The sequence below is a fragment of the Scaptodrosophila lebanonensis genome, unplaced genomic scaffold, assembly GCF_003285725.1.
Source record: "Scaptodrosophila lebanonensis strain 11010-0011.00,11010-0021.00 unplaced genomic scaffold, SlebRS2 tig00000145-arrow-arrow-pilon, whole genome shotgun sequence".
Classification (NCBI taxonomy): Eukaryota; Metazoa; Arthropoda; class Insecta; order Diptera; family Drosophilidae; genus Scaptodrosophila; species Scaptodrosophila lebanonensis.
Genome location: NW_022060590.1, coordinates 1,181,129 through 1,202,207, shown reverse-complemented (window position 1 = coordinate 1,202,207; position 21,079 = coordinate 1,181,129). Strand labels below are relative to the sequence as shown.

At 36.1% G+C, this 21,079-nt stretch overlaps 1 protein-coding gene across 3 annotated transcripts in view; it reads left to right on the top strand.

Moving 5' to 3' along the window:
- LOC115629414 (Down syndrome cell adhesion molecule-like protein Dscam2) overlaps nt 1-21,079 on the top strand; it is a 150,550-nt gene that overhangs the window by 14,474 nt on the left and 114,997 nt on the right. The window contains exons 3-5 of one of the 3 annotated variants that reach the window (XM_030525871.1): nt 6,090-6,434; nt 14,182-14,352; nt 17,014-17,163. In XM_030525871.1, coding sequence (XP_030381731.1) covers nt 6,090-6,434; nt 14,182-14,352; nt 17,014-17,163 — 666 coding nt within the window. Of the gene's footprint in view, nt 1-6,089; nt 6,435-11,914; nt 12,077-12,341; nt 12,513-14,181; nt 14,353-17,013; nt 17,164-21,079 lie in introns of those variants that run through there. The other 2 variants (XM_030525870.1, XM_030525872.1) reach the window with 2 other exon arrangements.

Below are 21,079 nucleotides of genomic sequence, written 5' to 3'. Positions count from 1 at the left end.
TTGGCGGCAAATGTATTCAGATGTGAAGATGAGGTTGAAACCAATGCAGGACTACCTCTGGATCAGACAAAAATATGATTTGGTTAACAGGCACATGGAGAAGATGCCGAACTTTCTCCCACAAATTTACGAGCAAGTGGTACCGACATTGTTTTCAGAGGCGCTACCTTCGATTTTGCAGTCAGCAAATTCACAGTTACTGTGTGCTCTCGCTCAATTCGCAGGTAAATACAGCACCCATAAGCCCTTGTCGATGCGTCGGCAAAGCCATGAACCTGACATTTTGTGCCTTTGGTGACGCCGACATATCGGGGAATGCGTATAGCTTCAATCTCACAGAATGACTGCGCAATTGACTGCAAGTCGGACAGTAAATGGTCAGGAATTTGGTCATCCAAAGGGGATTTTTAAAGCCAAATTTCTTGCATCAGAATTTTTGGTCGAGTGAGAATCGGACAAAGTAGACCAAGCGGGCCGTACAACCTGGATATAAACGATCAAATCGAGCGCTTGGTGGGAGAAATGTCTATCTACATGTTCGATATCGAATATTTAAAAGCGTCTTCACGCGGGCTCTAAATGCGCCCCAACGTCTTCTTGTCCTCCTGATGGCCGATCACCATTTCGTCAGAAGGCAACGATTTAAATGTTTCACAATTTGATGCCATGGCGGTATGGTTGGCCAACCATCACAATGTCATTTAAAGACAATTGTGACGACATCTTGTTTGACGCGTCGAAGCCGACTCTTAACTTTGTTGATGTGCTTTGTGGTCTTAGCACGCATTGGTACGGTATAAAATAATGCGGCTCTCTCGGTACCCTATTCTCAATAGCATGTTTTTTCGCAAAGCACTTGTTTTGGGGTGTACAAACTCTGATCGGACAAAGTTGGAACTTCTTCAAACTCCCAGAATCTACGGATGAGACTATCTAGTCAATGACATTCTGGATTTCAAAAAGAGCTTTGATTTAAGCTCACGAGGGATGTTGACGGCAGCTCAGTGAGCCCGCAGAACGGCAACGGCCAGCTACAATCCAGTAAACTGCAAATTCTGCCGTCAGCTCAAATTTGTCAATTCGAGAACCTTTAGAAGTTTGAACGATATGATGTACTTCAGACTTTCGTTTGCCTATGCCTAATAAACAAATGTCTTTGCGCTCCCTCTTAAGCTTTAGAACTCTGGCCAAGTCCTCGGTCATAAAATTGTCCTGTCAACCAGAGCCTAAAAGTGCCCTGGCTAATTGGTAGGACCCTGACTGGTCCATTACCTTAACAATTGCTGTTGCCAAAATGACTTGGTCGGTCACTGTCGTGGCGTGGTTCACCGCCGACGTTTACGTTGATACTGCAGATTGTGCTACCACCGTGTGACTTGAAGTCACAGCTTGCGAAGTGTTTGTACTATATTCGTAATTTTACAAGAGCGTGTGATGCGGCTTCGAACAGATTCTGCAACGTCCAGACTTGCAGGACTTAGTCGTATGACATTTTCGCAAACAGTTAATGCACAACTGGACCCCAAATTTGAATCGCTTGTCTCTAGCGATCGCTGAGAATTGAGGAGACACTTGTATGTAGTGGTTATTAGACTGACAAAACGGACACTTAGGAGTCAATGGTTGACTTGGCTGTGGTACTACCAACGCTGTTTTACGATTCCTTTTTGACCCATCGGAACTTGGCTTCTTAGGCCAGCCAGGCGATGCCTCCTCAGTAGATAGATGCTGGTAGCGTTTATTGAGAGTGCCCTCGCATTCTTCCCAAGATGGAAATTGACTGTAGTCGAGGCACTTTTCCTATTTGGATCGAGTGATGAAGTCTACTTTACCCATAACCAAATGTATGAGTATGACGTTTGCTATTTGCTTCTCATCACCTAATGACAACAGCGATTCATAAATTGCCCTTACATTATCTAATAAGGAGCGGAAAGATGCATCAGAAGGCCAAATCATTTTGGGCAAGTCGAACAGCTTGGACAGCTTCTCTATTGAACTCATAGAGCCCCTTTTCGATGGCCACATGGAAAAATCCGTTCTCCAGATCCATGACTTTTGCAGCTTCCCCAATATATAATCAATAAGGGGTACCGGTAAGCAATCTTTCAGCACCATGGAGTTTAATTTACGAAAATCGATGCAAATTCGACGTGTGCCATCCCATTTGTTCACCAACACCATCCGACTTGCGAAGTTTGATGAGGACTCTCGAATTATGCCTTCACGCAGCTATTGGTTTATCTGCTTGTCAACTTTTTCTTCTTCAGCTACTGCCAGACGACTTGTCGAAAAGGAATAATTTCTCCATCTGGTACAATTTAAAGTTGAACTACGCACTCAAGAACGTCTTCAGCCGGCTTATAATCGTTGATCAGTGCCTGAACTTCACACTTTTGCTGTGGGGGTACATCTATATCAGTATCTGTTTGTACAACTTGATTAATACTTAACTCAATAAATTCTTCAGTTTTCTTCCCGGGAGGGGAAGAAAACTGAAATACCTCCTGCGATGATGTAAACAGGAATTTGCTTGTAAAGTCGTAGCCCAAAAGTGCGTCATATGCTACGTGTCTGTCTGCTACGACGACAACTTGATGTGAGGTACGCAAGCCATCTACGTCCACGTCCGCGAAGAAATAGCCCAGTGGGCGAGTCACCTTGTTGCCCAAGCCACGCAATTGTCTGCCAAAATTCTTTAACTCTCCACCGCTGATTTTGCTAAAGATGAAGAAAAACCATGATGGTAAGATTTGTTCCAGTGTCGACCCACTCCACCAGATCGTTAAATATATCTTTTTTCACGCGCTTACTGCTGTTTACAACGTTTATTGCGGCAACTACCATAGGGCAATTTCGAAAAATGTGTCCGCTCTGCTTGCAACACTTCGTCTGATCTTTGCAATTTTTACGCATATGATCGGACGAGCCACAATTAAACCAACCTCTTTTTATACTCTGTACATGAAATGTACAAGAGTATATTAGGTTTGCGGGAGCTGAAAAATGTAACAGGCAGAAGGAGGCGTGGCAGACCCCACAAAGTATATATATTCGTGATCAGCGTGACAAGACGAGTCGATCTAGCCCTGTCTGTCTGTCTGTCCGTCTGTCCGTCCGTATGAACACCTGGATCTCAGAAACTATAAGAGATAGAGGCACCAAACTTTGCACAAAGATGCGTTATATGTGTACGCTGTGCAAGTTTGTTTTATTTTTTTGATTTTCCCCCCACTTCCCCTCTATGGGGGTTTTCCCGATTTTCCATTCGTATAATCGCCTATATCTCGGAGACTATAAGACCTACGGACACCAAATTTAAGTCCCAGATGCCTTATGTGAATACGCAGAAAATGTATATTTTGGAATTTCCCTCCCTCCCTCCTCTCCCCCTCAAATGCGATTTTCTCTAACTCCCGTAATTCTTGGAATTTCGAACTAACATTTTGCAAATACCCCCAGTTAGTAATTATGTGTCCGTATGCCAAGTTTCACTATGATAGACCGATTTAACAAGAAGTTATAGCCATAAATATATTTGCTGCGGTAAATGTGCAATTATAAACCCTTTACGTGAGTTCGAATACCGAGAGAGGTAAAATCGATCAAATTTTTTTTTTTTTTTCTTAATTTTTTTATTTTCTATAATTATTGTAAACATATGTACAGAGTATTTCAAAGTCGGGACTCCCGACTTTAGCTTTTTTACTTGTTTTCCAATGTTTTCTGTGTTTACACTTGTTTTTTTATCGACTTTTCTGCATCTGCCACTCGTTCGTATATTTCGTACTGGCTTTATAACTCTTTGAATGTTTTACAGTTATACAGGTGGTATTTAAAATCGCTTTTCAAATTAAGTCCATCAATTATGTATCGAATCACCGACGTAGTGTCCACTTTACCGAGCGAAACAATTTTTTTCATTCGCAAAATATATTCTTTGAATGTCTCTTCTTTCCGTTTTTTACGTCCACGCAACTCAGCATGAATATATGGCGTGCAACTCCTCATAATTATAAATAACAGCAGACTCCAGTACAAGTTTGGCCGTTTGTGTTATTTTTGCACGCGCTAAAACATATTTTTGTGCATCACTTAAACCATAAGCCTGTGCGTTTATTTCGAAATTATTAAACCAATGCTTTACAGGAATGCTACTACCGTCAATGAATGGTTTTATTGCTGGAAAGCTCTCCGCACTAGTTATACTCTGTACATAAAATGTACAAGAGTATATTAGGTTTGTGGGAGCTGAAAATGTAACAGGCAGAAGGAGGCGTGACAGACCCCACAAAGTATATATATTCTTGATCAGCATGACGAGACGAGTCGATCTAGCCCTGTCTGTCTGACTGTCCGTCTGTCCGTATGAACACCTGGATCTCAGAAACTATAAGAGATAGAGGCACCAAACTTTGCACAAAGATGCGTTATATGTGTACGCTGTGCAAGTTTGTTTTATTTTTTTGATTTTCCCCCCACTTCCCCTCTATGGGGGTTTTCCCGATTTTCCATTCGTATAATCGCCTATATCTCGGAGACTATAAGACCTACGGACACCAAATTTAAGTCCCAGATGCCTTATGTGAATACGCAGAAAATGTGTATTTTGGAATACCCCTCCCTCCCCCCTCTCCCATGCAAATCGCGATTTTCTCTAATTCCCGTAATTCTTGGAATTTCGAACTCAATGGTTTGCGGGAGCTGAAAATGTAACAGGCAGAAGGAGGCGTGGCAGACCCCACAAAGTATATATATTCTTGATCAGCATGACGAGACGAATCGATCTAGCCCTGCCTGTCTGTCTGTCCGTATGAACACCTGGATCTCAGAGACTATAAGAGCTAGAGACCTCCTATGGGGGTTTTCCCGATTTTCCATTCGTATAATCGCCTATATCTAAGAGACTATAAGACCTACGGACACCAAATTTTAGTCCCAGATGCCTTATGAGAATACGCAGAAAATTTGTATTTTTGAATTTCCCTCCCTCCCCCGCAAATCATAACTCCCTTAATTCTTGGAATTTCGAACTCAAACTTGGCAAATACCTTAGTTATTATAAGTCCAAATGCCAAGTTTCATCATGATAGGCCGATTTAACAGGAAGTTATAGTCATATATGTACATAAGACCAATTAGTGCCCGCAGCTGTTCTTGTTGTTACTGCTTTGCTCAGACACACGAGACATACACAGACACACACAAATACACACATACACGCATAATTATTCAACACATATGTACAGAGTATTTCAAAGTCGGGATACCCGACTTTAGCTTCTCTACTTGTAAACAATAGTAATTGAATTACTTGTTACAACATTTCATTATTTTGCATAATTTTTTCTGCATTGTCGCGTTCACTCTTCTTTTCATCTTCGCACATTTCGACTGATCTTTTTGGTGCTTGCATTAGCTCCCGTTTCGCTGGTTTTATCTCTCTTTGTTGCTCGTGTGTTATATGTTGGTCCCACTCTCACCACCGTGCTACGCGTCTGTACCTTGCCACCAGAAATCCGTGCGTCTTTTGAATTCCTAACGGGTTTTGTGACTGCCTGTACCGCAGCGTTTGTTCTACCCATTACATTTTCAAGGCCAGTGCGTTTAACTCTTGTACTCTCTTCTTAAGCAACTTATGCAGCTTATTTGGACACAACATTTTTTTTATTAACACGCACCAATACCAATTGTCTGTTAGTACGGACGAGTCCCCAAATGTAAGATAGGATATGTATTCCAATCAGTATACGTCTAACATAAGTTGTGGCCCTTAACTTAACAGCGAGAGAGCAAGAAGGGACAAACTATTTACAGCTGTTACATTCATGAACGCACTTACAACTATTGCTTACAACAACTTAAATCTATAATTCAAATAACTTAAATCTACAATTCAAATATTTTCTGACTTAATATACTTATTTTAAATTTAAGACTGAAATGCCCGAGCACCTATATACTTTTGTACAATTCATGTACAGAGTATAAACATTAATTAAATGTAGTTTATTCTACCTTCACTGTATGAAAAACTTTAAAGGCTTTTAGTTTTTATTATTATTTATATTTATAACCTTTCGTTACAGTCTCTATAAGCAGCATTTTGGCTGCAAGTCCACCAGATGCAGATCAGAAGGGTCCAGTTTTTCTGAAGGAACCAATTAATCGTGTTGATTTTTCAAACTCCACCGGTGCTGAAATAGAGTGTAAGGCCAGTGGTAATCCCATGCCCGAGATTATTTGGATTCGCAGCGATGGTACAGCTGTAGGCGATGTACCCGGTTTGCGACAAATATCGTCCGATGGCAAACTGGTATTCCCTCCGTTTCGAGCAGAAGACTATCGACAGGAGGTACATTCACAAATATATGCTTGCTTGGCGCGAAATCAATTTGGATCAATTATTTCGAGAGATGTTAACGTACGAGCAGGTAAATTATCTATTTTAAATTTGCGAGTGCAAGGCATATTCTGGAAAATAAGTTGCAAGGGCTTTTCTGATAGAATTCGCTACAGTGCACTTAATCCAAGAAAGTGTTATATCTTTAAACATTTTCTCATTTCTCAATTACATATGTCCGTGTATCCGTGCATCAACTTGAACGTCTGTCAGCCTGGCTGTATGTTCATTAAACCGAATTCTTTCTATATGTAATAACCTTAATTAAAGTGTGTAATTTTGGTGACTTTTCATCATTCTCAAGTTTTTATAAATTAAAATAAAATATGAAATGGGTATTTTATATCTTAATTTTTGTAAAGCTATTGGAAATTTTAGAAAAGCATTATCAACATTAAAAAAAGATAAAGATAAAAACGGTAATCACCTAATTTGTAACTAAGATAGCCTTTCACCCTTTTGGTACAGGCTATAAAAATAAATAAAAATAAAAACCGATGTATAAATAGGTGGTATATTATGTGATATAATGTAATATGAAACTAAATCCAGAACATGTGTTGCACTCAAATCTTAACTTTTTAAATTTACAGCAAAAGTCCAAAATCTTTGACATCGTTGGGATTGATTTATAAATGTAGGCTTTGTGTTGAAGGTTGATCTTAATTTCCAAAGACAGGATTCTCCAAACGACATTTGTTTTTTATACCTGAAAAGTGCAAAGTTCCCTACATTTAATGTCGTCATATAGCATTCGAAAATATTATGTTCGGTTTACTATAAATGCGAGATTACTTACTTTTGAGAAAGTTTGAAAATAATAACTTGTACTACATCGATGGGTTGGGTTTATTTATATTGCCTTTAATTTCAACATTAGTTTCTCCAAAGATTGTAGTTTTCAATAACTAAAACGGAAAAAACTCGTACTTAAAAAGTAACCTTTTAAGGAATTAATTTTGAGACAAACCGAAAAGTATTTGTATTTTATTTATAGTAAGTTCTGTGATGGTTTATTACGGACGGACAACATTTACATCTTTATGAACTCCGCGCCGTGGTTCGAACCGAGACAGAGAGCCTACTCTCTGAAACAGACTCGCATTATGTGGCACCTATGCCAGGCCACTCAGTCTAGAAGTACGAAATTTTCTTAGTATGCATATTATTTGTTTGCTAAGTCAGATTGAAGGATAACACCAGATTTTATTATTATCTACGCTCAAATTTACATTCAAATTTCAGTTGTTGGGCAGTATTACGAAGCTGATGTGAACAAGGAGCACGTTATTCGTGGCAATTCAGCAGTTATTAAATGCCTAATTCCGTCATTTGTAGCTGATTTTGTTGAAGTTGTATCTTGGCATGCTGATATGGATGAAAATTACTTTCCAGGCACTGAATATGGTGTGCAGCATACTTAGCGATTTTCCATCTAATGCTAATTAAATAGTTTATTTTAAGGCCTGCCTAAAATATTGCCACTTTATTAGAATATTTGTTTTTAATTATATTATACGTATTGATGTTATTTCTTTTTTGTCTAGCCGTTTTGCAATATTACGAAGAGGATATTCACAAGGCTTTTGTTATACGCGGCAATTCTGCTATCCTAAAATGCGACATACCATCATTTGTAGCGGATTTTGTTGATGTTGTGTCCTGGCATACTGATCAAGAAGAGAGTTTTTACCACAGCACTAAATATGGTGTGTCTTACAAGTATTTTGCAATATGTGTGTGCACAAGAAAAACTTACCCCTTCTGGCTACCAATTAGGAGTTGCACACAATGTTAAAAAATACATACATACATAGACTACTGATATCAAATTACTATATGTAATAGGTGCAGGTACCGTTTTTGCTGTATATAAGTACATATTTCAATGTGGTGCCCAAGTAATTTTTACCGTGAACTCTTTATACCCTGTACCTGTAGTGTAAAAAGTGTATATTAGGTTTGTACAAAGTATGTAACAGGCAGAAGGAAGCATCAAAAGCATCTCAAAAACTTTAAATGCTGGAATAATCAACGTTGGTAACCCCCCTCCCCTTTCCCTAGCAACAGAATTTCGTCATTACTGTCTATAGTACATTTCAAAAGCTACGTAAAGCAAACTTGTGACAAAAACAATCTCTATACTACTTTTCTACTACTATACTACTACTCTACTTTTGTTATAAATTTCATCCAAATCGGTCAATTGTTAAAAAAGTTATTAGCGAAACAAGTTCACTCCAGCGCTCTTCTTCTTTTTTGTCACGCCTCCTTCTGCCTGTTACATTTTCCATTTTTCCAATATACTCTTGTACATTTCATGTACAGAGTATTACAAGAAAGGAATGCAAAAGTCGAGCAGGCTCAACTGTTAACAAGTAAAAAAGCTAAAGTCGGGTGTCCCGACTTTGAAATACTCTGTACATATGCTTACAATAATTATAGAAATTAAAAAAAAATTAAGAAAATTAAAACAAGAGAGAACGCTACAGTCGAGCAAGCCCGTCAGTAAAATAGCCTGTACTCTCCACAAAATAGGAAAAATAAAAAATTAAAAATAAATTAAATTATTAAAAAAAGTGAATTAATTAATTAAGTAATTAAATTAAATTAGAAAACATGTTTATGTTCAGTTTTAACAGCATACATTTACATCACGTGCCTATGCGTGTTTATATGCGTGTATGTATGCAGCACAAAGTTGAACCAAAGCAGCAACAACAACAACAGCTGCGGGCAGCGCTTCCGAATTGGCATATCATATCGCTTTCTTCAGAATTGGCATATCATGATGAAACTTGGTACATAAGCACTAACTGGATGTACCTACCAAAATTGATTTCAAAATTCCAAGAATTACGGAAGTTATAAGAAAAAACACAAATTGCGGGGGAGTGGGGGGTGCATCAAAATTTAAAAAACAAACTTGACCTGCCTAGGGCTTAGGGGAACCTGGATGCCAAGTTTGGTAATTCTAGCTCTTGTACCTTCTGAGATCCTTGCGCTCATACAGACGGACGGACGGACATTGCTATATCGACTCGGCTTGTCACCCTGATCAAGAATATATATACATTGTGGGGTCTCCCACGCCTCCTTCTGTGTGTTACATACATGCGCACAAAACTAGTATAGCCTTTCACCCTTTGGGTACAGGCTATAAAAAAAAATTTTGATCGATTTTACCTTTCTCGGTATTCGAACTCACGTAAAGGGTGTATAATTGCACATTTGCATAGCAATTGCGTCTGTGTAAGTGTATGTATGCCTATGCGCATCTATTCGTGTCTGTGTAAACATGTTAGCAGTCAACCAAACAGCAACATCAGCAACAGTCGCGGGCAGCGCTGCAGCAGCAAATATATTTATGGCTATAACTTCTTGTTAAATCGGTCTATCATAGTGAAACTTGGCATACGGACACATAATAACTAACTGGGGGTATTTGCAATTTTAGTTCGAAATTCCAAGAATTACGGGAGTTAGAGAAAATCGCGATTTGCGGGGGAGAGGGAGGAGGGAGGAGGGAGGGAAATTCCAAAATATACATTTTGCGTATTCACATAAGGCATCTTGGACTAAAATTTGGTGTTCCTAGGTCTTATAGTGTCCGAGATATAGGCGATTATACGAATGGAAAATCGGGAAAACCCCCATAGAGGGGAAGTGGGGGGAAAATCAAAAAAATAAAACAAACTTACACATCGTACACATATAACGCATCTTTGTGCAAAGCTTGGTGTCTCTACCTCTTATAGTCTCTGAGATCCAGGTGTTTATACGGACAAACTGACAGACGGACAGACAGACAGGGCTATATCGACTCGTCTCGTCATGCTGATCAAGAATATATATACTTTGTGGGGTCTGCCACGCCTCCTTCTGCCTGTTACATTTTCAGCTCTCGCAAACCTAATATATTTCTGTACATTTCATGTACAGAGTATAAAAACACTGTACCACCCCATAAAAAGCAAAAAAATTAATTTAAAAAATTGTAATTAATTAAATTAAATATAAAATATTCAACACATACATATTTAGTATGCGTGTTTGTATACTTGTCCATAGCCGCAACAACAACAACAACTGAGGGCAGAGCTGCGGGTGTTACATACATTCGCACTAAACTAGTATACCCTTTTACCCTTTGGGTACAGGGTATAATTAGTATGCATTTGGCCGTTGTACTCACTTGGGTACAGACTTAAAAACTCAATAACAAAAATATTTCTTTTTTTCGTTAAGTTACCTATGTCATCTCGACTCCCGTTAATTCGAAATTCGAGGGACTCTTAAAATATTAGGAATTATCGAGTGTTTGAAATATCAAATGGTTCGAAATTTGTGAGAGAAAATAAATAAAACTTAGAATTATTAAGTGTTGATCAATTATTACTTATTATCAATTATTACAAGTCGATTTTTGGTCTACTTGGGGGTATGAAGTACGGCGCGACGGGCGGGACTAGCACCTGTACGTTGATACAAGTTTGAACTTGTCGCGAAATGTACATACATACAATCTTACCTCCTCTTTCTCTATGCAACATTGAATTGTCAAGTGCTGGACGCCGACGAATTAAGGCATCGTTTTGTTAAATAGCAATGATTTTATCGTTCGAATTATTGACTCAGTTCGAAATATAAAGACATGTGGAAATTCCAAAATACACATTTTCTGCGTATTCACATAAGGCATCTTGGACTAAAATTAGGTGTTGAGTGCAAACATGTTTACACAGACACGAATAGATGCGCATAGGCATTCATACACTCACATAGACGCAATTGCTATGTAAATGTGCAATTATACACCCTTTACGTGAGTTCGAATACCAAGAGAGGTAAAATCGATCAACATTTTTTTTTATTCTCTTAATTTTTTTAATTTCTATAATTATTGTAAACATACATATGTACCGAGTATTTCAAAGTCGCTTTAGCTTTTTTACTTGTTTTATTCTTAGAATTTCGAACTTAAATTTTGCAAATGCCCCCAGTTATTATGATTACGTTTTCGAATGCCAAGTTTCATTATGATAGACCGATTTAACAGGAAGTTATAGCCGTAAATATAATTGCTGCCCAAGCGCAGCCCGCAGCTGTTGTTGATGTTGGTGCTTTGGTTGACTACAAACATGTTCACACAGACACGAATAGACATGCATACACTCACATAGATGAAATTGCTATTTAAATGTGCAATTATACATCTTTTACATTAGTTCGAATATCGATAGAAGTAAATTTTCTTCTTATTCTACACATATGTACAGAGTATTTCAAAGTCGGGACTTCCGACTTCAGCTTCCCTACTTGTTTTTTTTTTCAAGAATAGACGGTATAAACTTAAATGACTATAAACTATAAATGACTTTATCAGAAAAGCATCCTGATCCTCACGCAGTTCTAATACCTTTTATTCTTTTTATTGCCAGGACCTTTGTTAGTATTCTTGTATATTTGCAATTCCTGTTCAACAGTATTATTTGCTTCTTTGATTTATAGTTGTTGCTCAATAATACGATACCGATGTAAATAAGGCTTACGTCATTCGTGGTAATGCGATCGTTTTAAAGTGCGAAACGCCCTCATTTGTGACCGATTTTGTTAGCGTGGTATCATGGCAAATGGATGAGAACGAACTCTTTTTTCCAGGCGATGAATATGGTTTGTTTTACAAACAATGTGCTATGCAAAGTATAGTATGATCACAAATAGTATAAATCCAAACCTAAGCTAATCCAGTGCTTCTATCAATATATATCAAAACATATGTAAATATTCATACGTATAAACATCTTTTATGAGAATAAAAATAATCCGAACATAAATCATAATATAAAATACCATTACAAAAAGAGCCAGTTGAAATCGACAGACAATCAGATTATTCCCATTATGTGTTTAAATATTTTCACTTTTCCCCTTTTAGTTGTGCGTCAATTTTATGAATCAGAGGTTAATAATGAATATGTTATACGTGGAAACTCAGCTGTGCTTAAATGTTCTATACCATCATTTGTTGCGGACTTTGTGGAAATTATATCCTGGCAAGATGAGAAGGGTCAAATATTTACTACTTTCTATGAAAAAAAAGACATTGGTACATAGTATATTTATACAGATGTTTGGTAGACCTATTTAACAACATATACTCGTATATCCGAATTTATACCTAATTTACTTAATTTTTAATTACATAAAACATAAAATAGAAATCAAATGGTGTCAAGGTGTCCTCTTTTATTTTCAAAACTTCCTATTGCAAATTCTTATTGCAGTCGTCAATCAGTACTACGAAGGGGAAGTTGTCTCCGAGTACGTAATAAAGGGCAATACGGCAGTTTTAAAATGTACTATACCCAGCTTTGTCACTGATTTCTTAAGTGTTGAGGCCTGGGTTGCCAGCGATGGAACAGAATATCTTCGGCAGTCTAATTTTGGTAGGGTGTTACATATAGTATTTAGCTTATCATTATTTGATATCCATCGACCATCAACCCAAACCTACCACTATTATTTAAAATTAGCATGGTTTTTAATGTCCTTTGTTTGCGATTTGCTTACAGTCGTTAATCAGCATTATGGAGCTGATATATTAATGGAGTATGTGATCAAAGGCAATGCAGCAGTGCTGAAGTGTTCAATTCCTTCTTTTGTTTCTGAGTTTGTTCACGTTGAATCGTGGATTGATGAAGAAGGCACCGAATTGCGTCCCACAGAAAATATTGGTACACATAAGAGGCGTATTTTTGATTAAGCTACTATGATAACTGGGATACACTATATAATACCATATACTTTTTTTTGTTTTTATTTCATATTTTAATCGGTTTTATGATCCAACTACTACAATTTATATATATTTTTCTTTAACTACAATAACTCGGTTTCTTTCTGATACTATATAAAATATTCTCATTATTATCCTCCCTTACTTGTTTTTGCAGTTGTAAATCAGTTTTATGAGGCAGAAATTTTAACGGAGTATGTTATAAAAGGCAACTCTGCCATTTTGAAATGTTCAATACCTTCGTTTGTTACCGATTTTGTGAGTGTTGAGGCATGGATTGATGAAGACGGGAAAGCGTTGCCGTTCAATGACAATTTTGGTGCGATTTAATATCATCCCTAGTCTAAGGCTAAATAATACAAAAATATAATGTCCTTTCCTTTTGTATTGAAGTTTCCTTTATCGCTTATATTGCTCAGTTGTTTCACAGTTTTATATCACCGAAGCCGAAAATGAGTACGTCATTAAGGGTAATGCAGCCATTGTAAAGTGTAAGATACCATCCTTTGTTGCCGATTTCGTCCACGTTGAAACCTGGCTAAATGATGAAGGCACCGAACTATGGCCGAATTATACAAAAAGCGCTTTTGGTATAGCGAAGTACAAGTATATTCATCCACATAGAATGCTAATTAGATTTTTTCATAATTCCCATACCCTTACATTATTTTAATGCTTAATTTCAATACCTCTTCTGCGTTAGTCGTAGTACAATCTTATGAATCGGAAGCTGACAATGAATATGTTATTCGTGGAAATTCTGTTGCTATGAAGTGTGAGATACCATCATATGTAGCCGATTTTGTGTACGTTGATCACTGGTTGGACTCGGAGGGACACATTTATTATCCAAATAGCGTTGTGGATAACGGTACCTTATAATTTTAAAAATGTTGATGTTAATGTGACCAAGTTTCCAAAAGCTTTTTTAAATTAATGAATATTTAATTTATTTAGAAATTGTTTCTGTTTGTTTTAGTTGTACATCAATTCTATCAAACCCGTGTCATCGACGAATTTGTTTTAAGTGGAAACTCAGCTACACTGAAATGCTTAGTGCCATCTTTTGTGGTCGATTTTATTGAGATTGTAGCTTGGGTAGATGAGGGAGGTCAAGAGATCGTACGTCCATTTTCCACTGAGTCTATGGGTAAACTTTGATAATTGTTGATAAAAATCCTTTTTCCTGTCCTTTAGCAATTAAAGTATTTGTTTTTCTAATCTCATTTCATCTTATAACATATGACATATCGTTTCAGTGGTGAAACAGTTCTTTGAGTCACAAGTTTACGATGAGTATGTCATTAAGGGCAATGCAGCAATATTTAAATGCCAAATCCCATCGTTTGTCGTGGATTACATTGATATAATAGATTGGATTGACACCGAAGGCGGTGTTTATGACAGAAGCATATCCGGTAAAATTTTCTACACAGTCTTTTAAAAGATGGTTAGGAACATTAAGGGTCAAATCCACATAACCTCTTCATTTTAAATTACTTGTAATTCATTTAAACTGACCCAGCTTTTTGTTAATTTTACAGTCGTGCCCCAGTCCTACAACATAAATGTGATGGACGAATCTATTTTACGTGGAAATAGCGCAATACTTAAATGTCATATACCAAGCTTTGTTTCTGACTTCATTGAAGTTGATTCTTGGGTTGAAAATGAAGACCGTGAAATTTATGCTCAGACTGATGCTAGTGGTAAAATATGTAATCTTAATGTTTGTTTTGGGTTTCTTGATATATTTCTTTACCAAAATATTTGCTTGAGTTTCGCTCTGATAATGCTCGAGTTATACCTTAAATAGGTAACCTGCGCCTTTAGGACTTTTTAAATGAATTGTTGTTGGTATTGTTTATTAATTATTATTTATTGTTTAATACATTATTATTTTGGTCCTTCCCTTCTAATTCCATGTTCCGCAATCCAAGAGTCATGCCCGACTTGCCCATTGAATCCTTCAAACCTACCATTTTATGTAGCTTCTTATCATAGTTTAGATATGTAAGATCTATAATAAGCAATTAGGTAAATTCTGTATATTTAGGAATCTATTATTATTATTGTTTTTATTATTATTATTATTATCAATTATAGTAATAAGCAAATAAGCTTCTTATCTTCTGGTCTTTCATATAGTTTTGTTTCTTGCATTGTTTTGATTCACCAATTTTACGATACAAATAATTTTTACCTATTCCAGTTTGGTCATCAATGGTACACTTACATAAACATTTTGGTTTACCGCTTTAATATTTATGAATCTGGTTTCATGTTGTATCTATCCAAAAGACCTTTCATCATTTTTGCATTTATAGTATTCATTCATTCACTTTAAATTTGTCTGTTAATGATTTATTTTTGCCGATTGGTGATTTTGATCTGGTGACCGCTTGTGATGAATGTTTTTTAAAAATATTGTGATTTTAGTATATTCTGACAAAAAGTCGCAGTCGCAGGTACAAATTTAGCCTCACTGTGTTTTAGATAATTGGTCACATTAATAATGGACAACGGAAAATGTAATTTTCAATAAAAACCGGTAATTTCAGCTGATGAAAGCAAATGGCCTGTGAGTGCCGAAAAGCTCCTCCTATCTATATATAAAGATAAAAAAGAGAACTTCCGCAACACGAAGATTATGAAAAAGACATTGTGGTGGAATATTTAAAATGAAATGGAAAAATAAAGTGTCCGAGGATTGCTCCAATGACACCAGGAAATCCACTAGATTTCCTTTGAAAAATTTGCGCTGTTACAGCTTGCTGGGGTGCACTTTGCCATTTGATATATTGCGGAATAAGTCTCGACAAAATTCGGACTATGTAGTGAAATATTTTGTGGGCCAATTTTTTGCTATATTAAATCGGTCGCCTGGCCAGAATCCAAATTGTGAAAAGCAGCAGCAACTGCAATGACAAGTGACTGAGAAACGCAATGAAAATTGAAATACCCATGTACCGAATAGGGAGACCATACCTCGAAAGTAGTCCGTGACATTCTGAAATGCTCCTTGAATTGGTCCATCTTGGATTCGCTCCCTTGTCAGTTTGCGGTACCCCCAATATATTTTATTAATTGACGATTTCGTGAACATATCAGGTTTTATTTTCTTTTTATGCGTTTCAGCATCAATAACCAATAGAATTCGCAAAATGTATGCGGGCAACATTTTTGTTATTGTTTGATAACTACTCACACTCAACTGTCAGTCACAATAGAAATCGCAATTCAACCCCGAAATCATAATATTTTCCCGATTGTTTTTTTGTTTTTGCGTTAAACATTTTTACTCAAATGAATCAAAGCGGTCACAAGCTGAAATCAGTAATGATCGATCACAAATCACAAATCGCTTCAACCTGGTGAAAAATTTAAATTTAAGCTTATGTTTCTCAACTCTATAACAACATTTAACCATACCCAACAATCTGCAGCTGGGTACTTTGATTTGATAAGTAGTAAAATAATGAACAATATTTGTATAATAAATTGTCTCACAAATGTGACAAATCCAAATAATCGGTGAAATAAAAAATAATATGTTCATTTTAATTCAAATACTAATATTTATTAAAAATTTACAATATATATCTATCTGCAATCTTCTTATAAGAAAGGTCAAAACCTACGCTAATTTTTTTGGTATGGTTATATGTATATATGTATAATAGTAAAATTCAGTATATTAAAATAAATAATAGTAAGCAAATAGTTAATATAAGAATCCAAACACAAATTGTGTTAACAGAACATAAATTCACGTATAATTTTTCTTGTCTGTTCGTTTAATGCAAATCAGATGGGAAATACCTTGTGTTGCCTTCCGGTGAGCTACATATTCGTGAAGTTGGGCCTGAGGATGGCTACAAAAGCTATCAGTGCCGCACCAAACATCGCTTGACTGGCGAGACACGCCTGAGTGCGACCAAAGGACGATTGGTTATTACAGGTAAGTTAGTTTTGTTACCCAACTGAACTATAATTTACCTTAAGGTATATATGTAATGTATATAAAGATGATGAAATTTTCAGTTATCAGTTCAAGTTTTAAATTGTGCACTCATTTACTTACAAAATAATTTTAATGTTTTGTGTGCAAAGCAAATGTAAATTTAACTGGAAGTTTCATTTAAAGTGGCATTTAAACGGACAATTTCGATTGGTTTATCAAATTTTTAATATTTACCAAACTTAAAAAAAAAATTAGTTTACTTATAAAAGTAAAAGTTTGGTAAATGAAGCCTAAAAATATTTTTTTTATTGAATCTCTTCCCTGTGCTCAAGAAATAAAAACGGTAAACGGCATGGTATGATAGAATGAAGCATACAGAAGAAAGCGAATTAGAACCTGCAAAGTATATAAACTATATTCTTTATCCCTAAATGATATTACTAAATAAAGATATGTCCATCCGTATAAATGCAAGGATACCGAAAATTATTAGAGCTAGAAACATTAAATTTTATATTCATACTCTTCTAAGCCCTAAGTGAATAAGTTTCATAATACAACAGTCTAATAATTTTACTTATTCATTGCCATTATTTGGCATTTGGCAATTTGGCATTATTGTTGACTTACAAGTACTTACGTCAAGTTTCACCGCGATAGGTAATTTTTAAAAAGTTGTACCTATCATGTTATTTGCTACTTATGTTTTGATAAAAACAAGAGAGAACGCTACAGTCGAGCAAGCCCGACAGTGAAATACCCTGTACCCAGACACTCTTCCATTTCTGAGTTATATGCACCCATAACAGAAGCAAAAAAGAGGAAGAAGAAGAGCGAACTTGTTGCTGCAGTTTGGGGGTTGTACTGGAAAGAATTTTTTTCGCTAATAACTTTTCATAGAATTGACCGAACTGGATAAAGTTTTAAACTAAAGTAGATAACTGTACACAGTTTGCGTGCGCTTAGTTTGGTTTATGTAGCTTTTAAAATTGGACTGTATTGGCAAATTTCAGTAGCTGGGGAAGGGGGGGGGAAATTACAAAAAATAAAATAAACTCGTCCTTTCTCGGACCAGATTCTTCTGGATACCAATTTTGGTTATTCTAGCTTTTATAGTTTCTGAGATCCTTACGTTCATCCAGACAGACAGACAGACGGACGGACGGACATGTCTAGATCGATTTCTCTCGGCATGCTGGTCAAGAATATATACACTTAATGGGGTCGGAAATGCTTCCTTCTGCCTGTTACATACTTTGCACAAACCTAATATACACTTTTTACCCTACGGGTACAGGGTATAAAAAGATTAAATTTAAAAACCAATTATGCCTGTACGACTTTGGTATTCAATTCTTTTTTTTAATGGATTTAAAGGCAAACCCTAGTGTCAGTTTATTTTAAAAAATATGTTCTAAATTTGCGGCCTTGTTATGTATATACTTCGTAATCTACAAATAAGTATATATGTATAAATTGAAGAAAATTAAAAAATATATTTTAAAAACAGCATTTAACGAAAATTTATCACGCTATATTTCAATTGTAGAAATATCACAAAACATTCATTTATTATTAAATTAAACAGAAATAAAATTTGTATATTCAAATTACAGATCGTATATTTTTGAAATTTTCCGTTTAAAAGCCATTTCAATGCATTAGTAATATAATCAAAACTTTATACATCTTCGGTATGCCGAAGTGATTATATCCTTGTGAGAATCCTTGCAGAATAATGAACAATAAATTTTGGCTCGAACGTCCAGCTACAAAAAAATAATCTTACAATTTTTAATTGCAAACTTGCTTTTTTTTTAAGTTATAAGTCAATAACTGAAGAGGTTGCCCTCATAAATTCAATGTATGTTTTTGTTAATTTGTGAATCAGTTAGAGCCGAAACTAATAAATAATATTTGGATTTCTTTCCTGTTACGGTTCAAAGTTAACACGATATTGTTAACACTAGTAAATATTACCTACTCTGCTCGTAGTAATTGGAAAATTGTTACATTGCAACTAGGCGTTCGATGCTTACTAAATCATTTTTCTGCATTCAACAATTTGGCAAGGACATAAAAGAAAAATCTGGAACAAGTGTACAATATTTCAATTGCAAGTTTTTCCATGATTCATAAATAATGAGCAACAATATTTTGATAAAAAGATGTAGCTTCTAAGTAGTTTAACTGTGGGCGTAGGCAGGGGAGCGCAGGGGGGCCGTTGCCCCCCCACCCCCCCTACAAAAAATGTAGCCATATAAAGTCGACAAATTTTCGACACTATTTCGCCTTAAAATGGAGTGGATTTGTTGCAGTTTTTTCATTGATCATATGCATGTTATTTTTAAAATGCATCGTGCATTATTTAATATAAATTTTAATTTACCCCCCCCCCCCCCCCCTGCATACGCCCTTGACTGTGTGGAACATTTTTGGCAAAAAGTCAAAAAATTGTTGCTCTTTTAAGTCTATATTGAAAACTGCCTGAATGTTGGAATAGCTAACTGTTGCGGGCTTGAGAAAATGCCCAAAAGCAAAGCATAAAAATAGTTTACCTTAACAATTGGTCCGAATAAAAGTTAAAAACCCTGTAGGACTTCACAAGCAATTAAAAAACAAATTAATGCCTAATTATAAGGTACTCGTAAGTCTTTACAAGTTATGTTAAATATTTTATTGAAACTCCGCATTAAAATTCGTCATTTACCTTCTTCACAGAACCAGTTGGCAGGGTTTCACCAAAATTTTCAAATTCTCAAACCAGCAGCAGTTTTACTTGCGCGTCCAAGGATAGCTTAACTTTGCTATGCCCCGCACAGGCATATCCAGCACCGATATTTAGGTGGGCCTGCCATTAAAACTTTAGTGTCAGCTTAATTGCTTAGGATAGCCTGTTCTACAAAGGTTTTTTATTAAGTAAGAGCCTAATATAAAGTATTTTTTGTATTTATTGCTGTTGTTTTGCATCATATAAGCTTTGTCAGACATTAAAATCACATGAACCCATTTTTATAAAATAAAAACTTAACATATATTTGACAAGGCATAATTTTATTCAACCCAAAACTGAAAACTATGCGATAAGATTAAAAATCGAGTGGAGAAAGTCGAGTATCTCAACTTTTAAATGTTCTGTACATAGGTGTAGAATAATATAAATAAATTTAAAACAAGAGGGGAATGCTAGACTCGAGAGGACTCAACTCTTAAATACCCTGTACCCACCCCATATAGACAAACAGACGGACAGGACTGTATGCTCGTCACGGCTCGTCTTGTAATCTTTTATATACTTTGTGGGGTCTGCCACGCCCCCTTCTGCCTGATTCATTTGTTCACAACCCCCTCAAACCTAGTATACTCTGGTACTTTCTAAAACAAGTAAAAAAGCTAAAGTCGGGTGTCCCGACTTTGAAATACTATGTACATATGTGTAGAATAATTATGCGTGTATGTCTCGTGTGATATAGGCGATTATACGAATGGAAAATCGGGAAAACCCCCATAGGGGGAAAGTGGGGAGGAACATTAAAAAATAAAACACACTTGTACAGTGTACACAAACAAGGCATCTTTTTTGCAAAATTTGGTGTCTCAAGCTCTTATAGTCTCTGACGGACGTTCAGACAGACAGGGCTAGATCAACTCGTCTTGTCATACTGATCATATATATACTTGGTTGGGTCTTCCACGCCTCCATCTACCTGTTACATTTTTCAGCTCGCGCAAACCTAATATACTCTTGTACATTTCATGTACAGAGTATAATTATACCACTTCAATGTTTACTGGGATATTAAAATGTTTTATATACAAGTGAAATATGCATACAATTATAATTCCTTGTCGCTGATTGGTCGTGTTAACTCCTACCCCGCTTAAGTGAAGGACGTCCTCGGACTTCTTATAA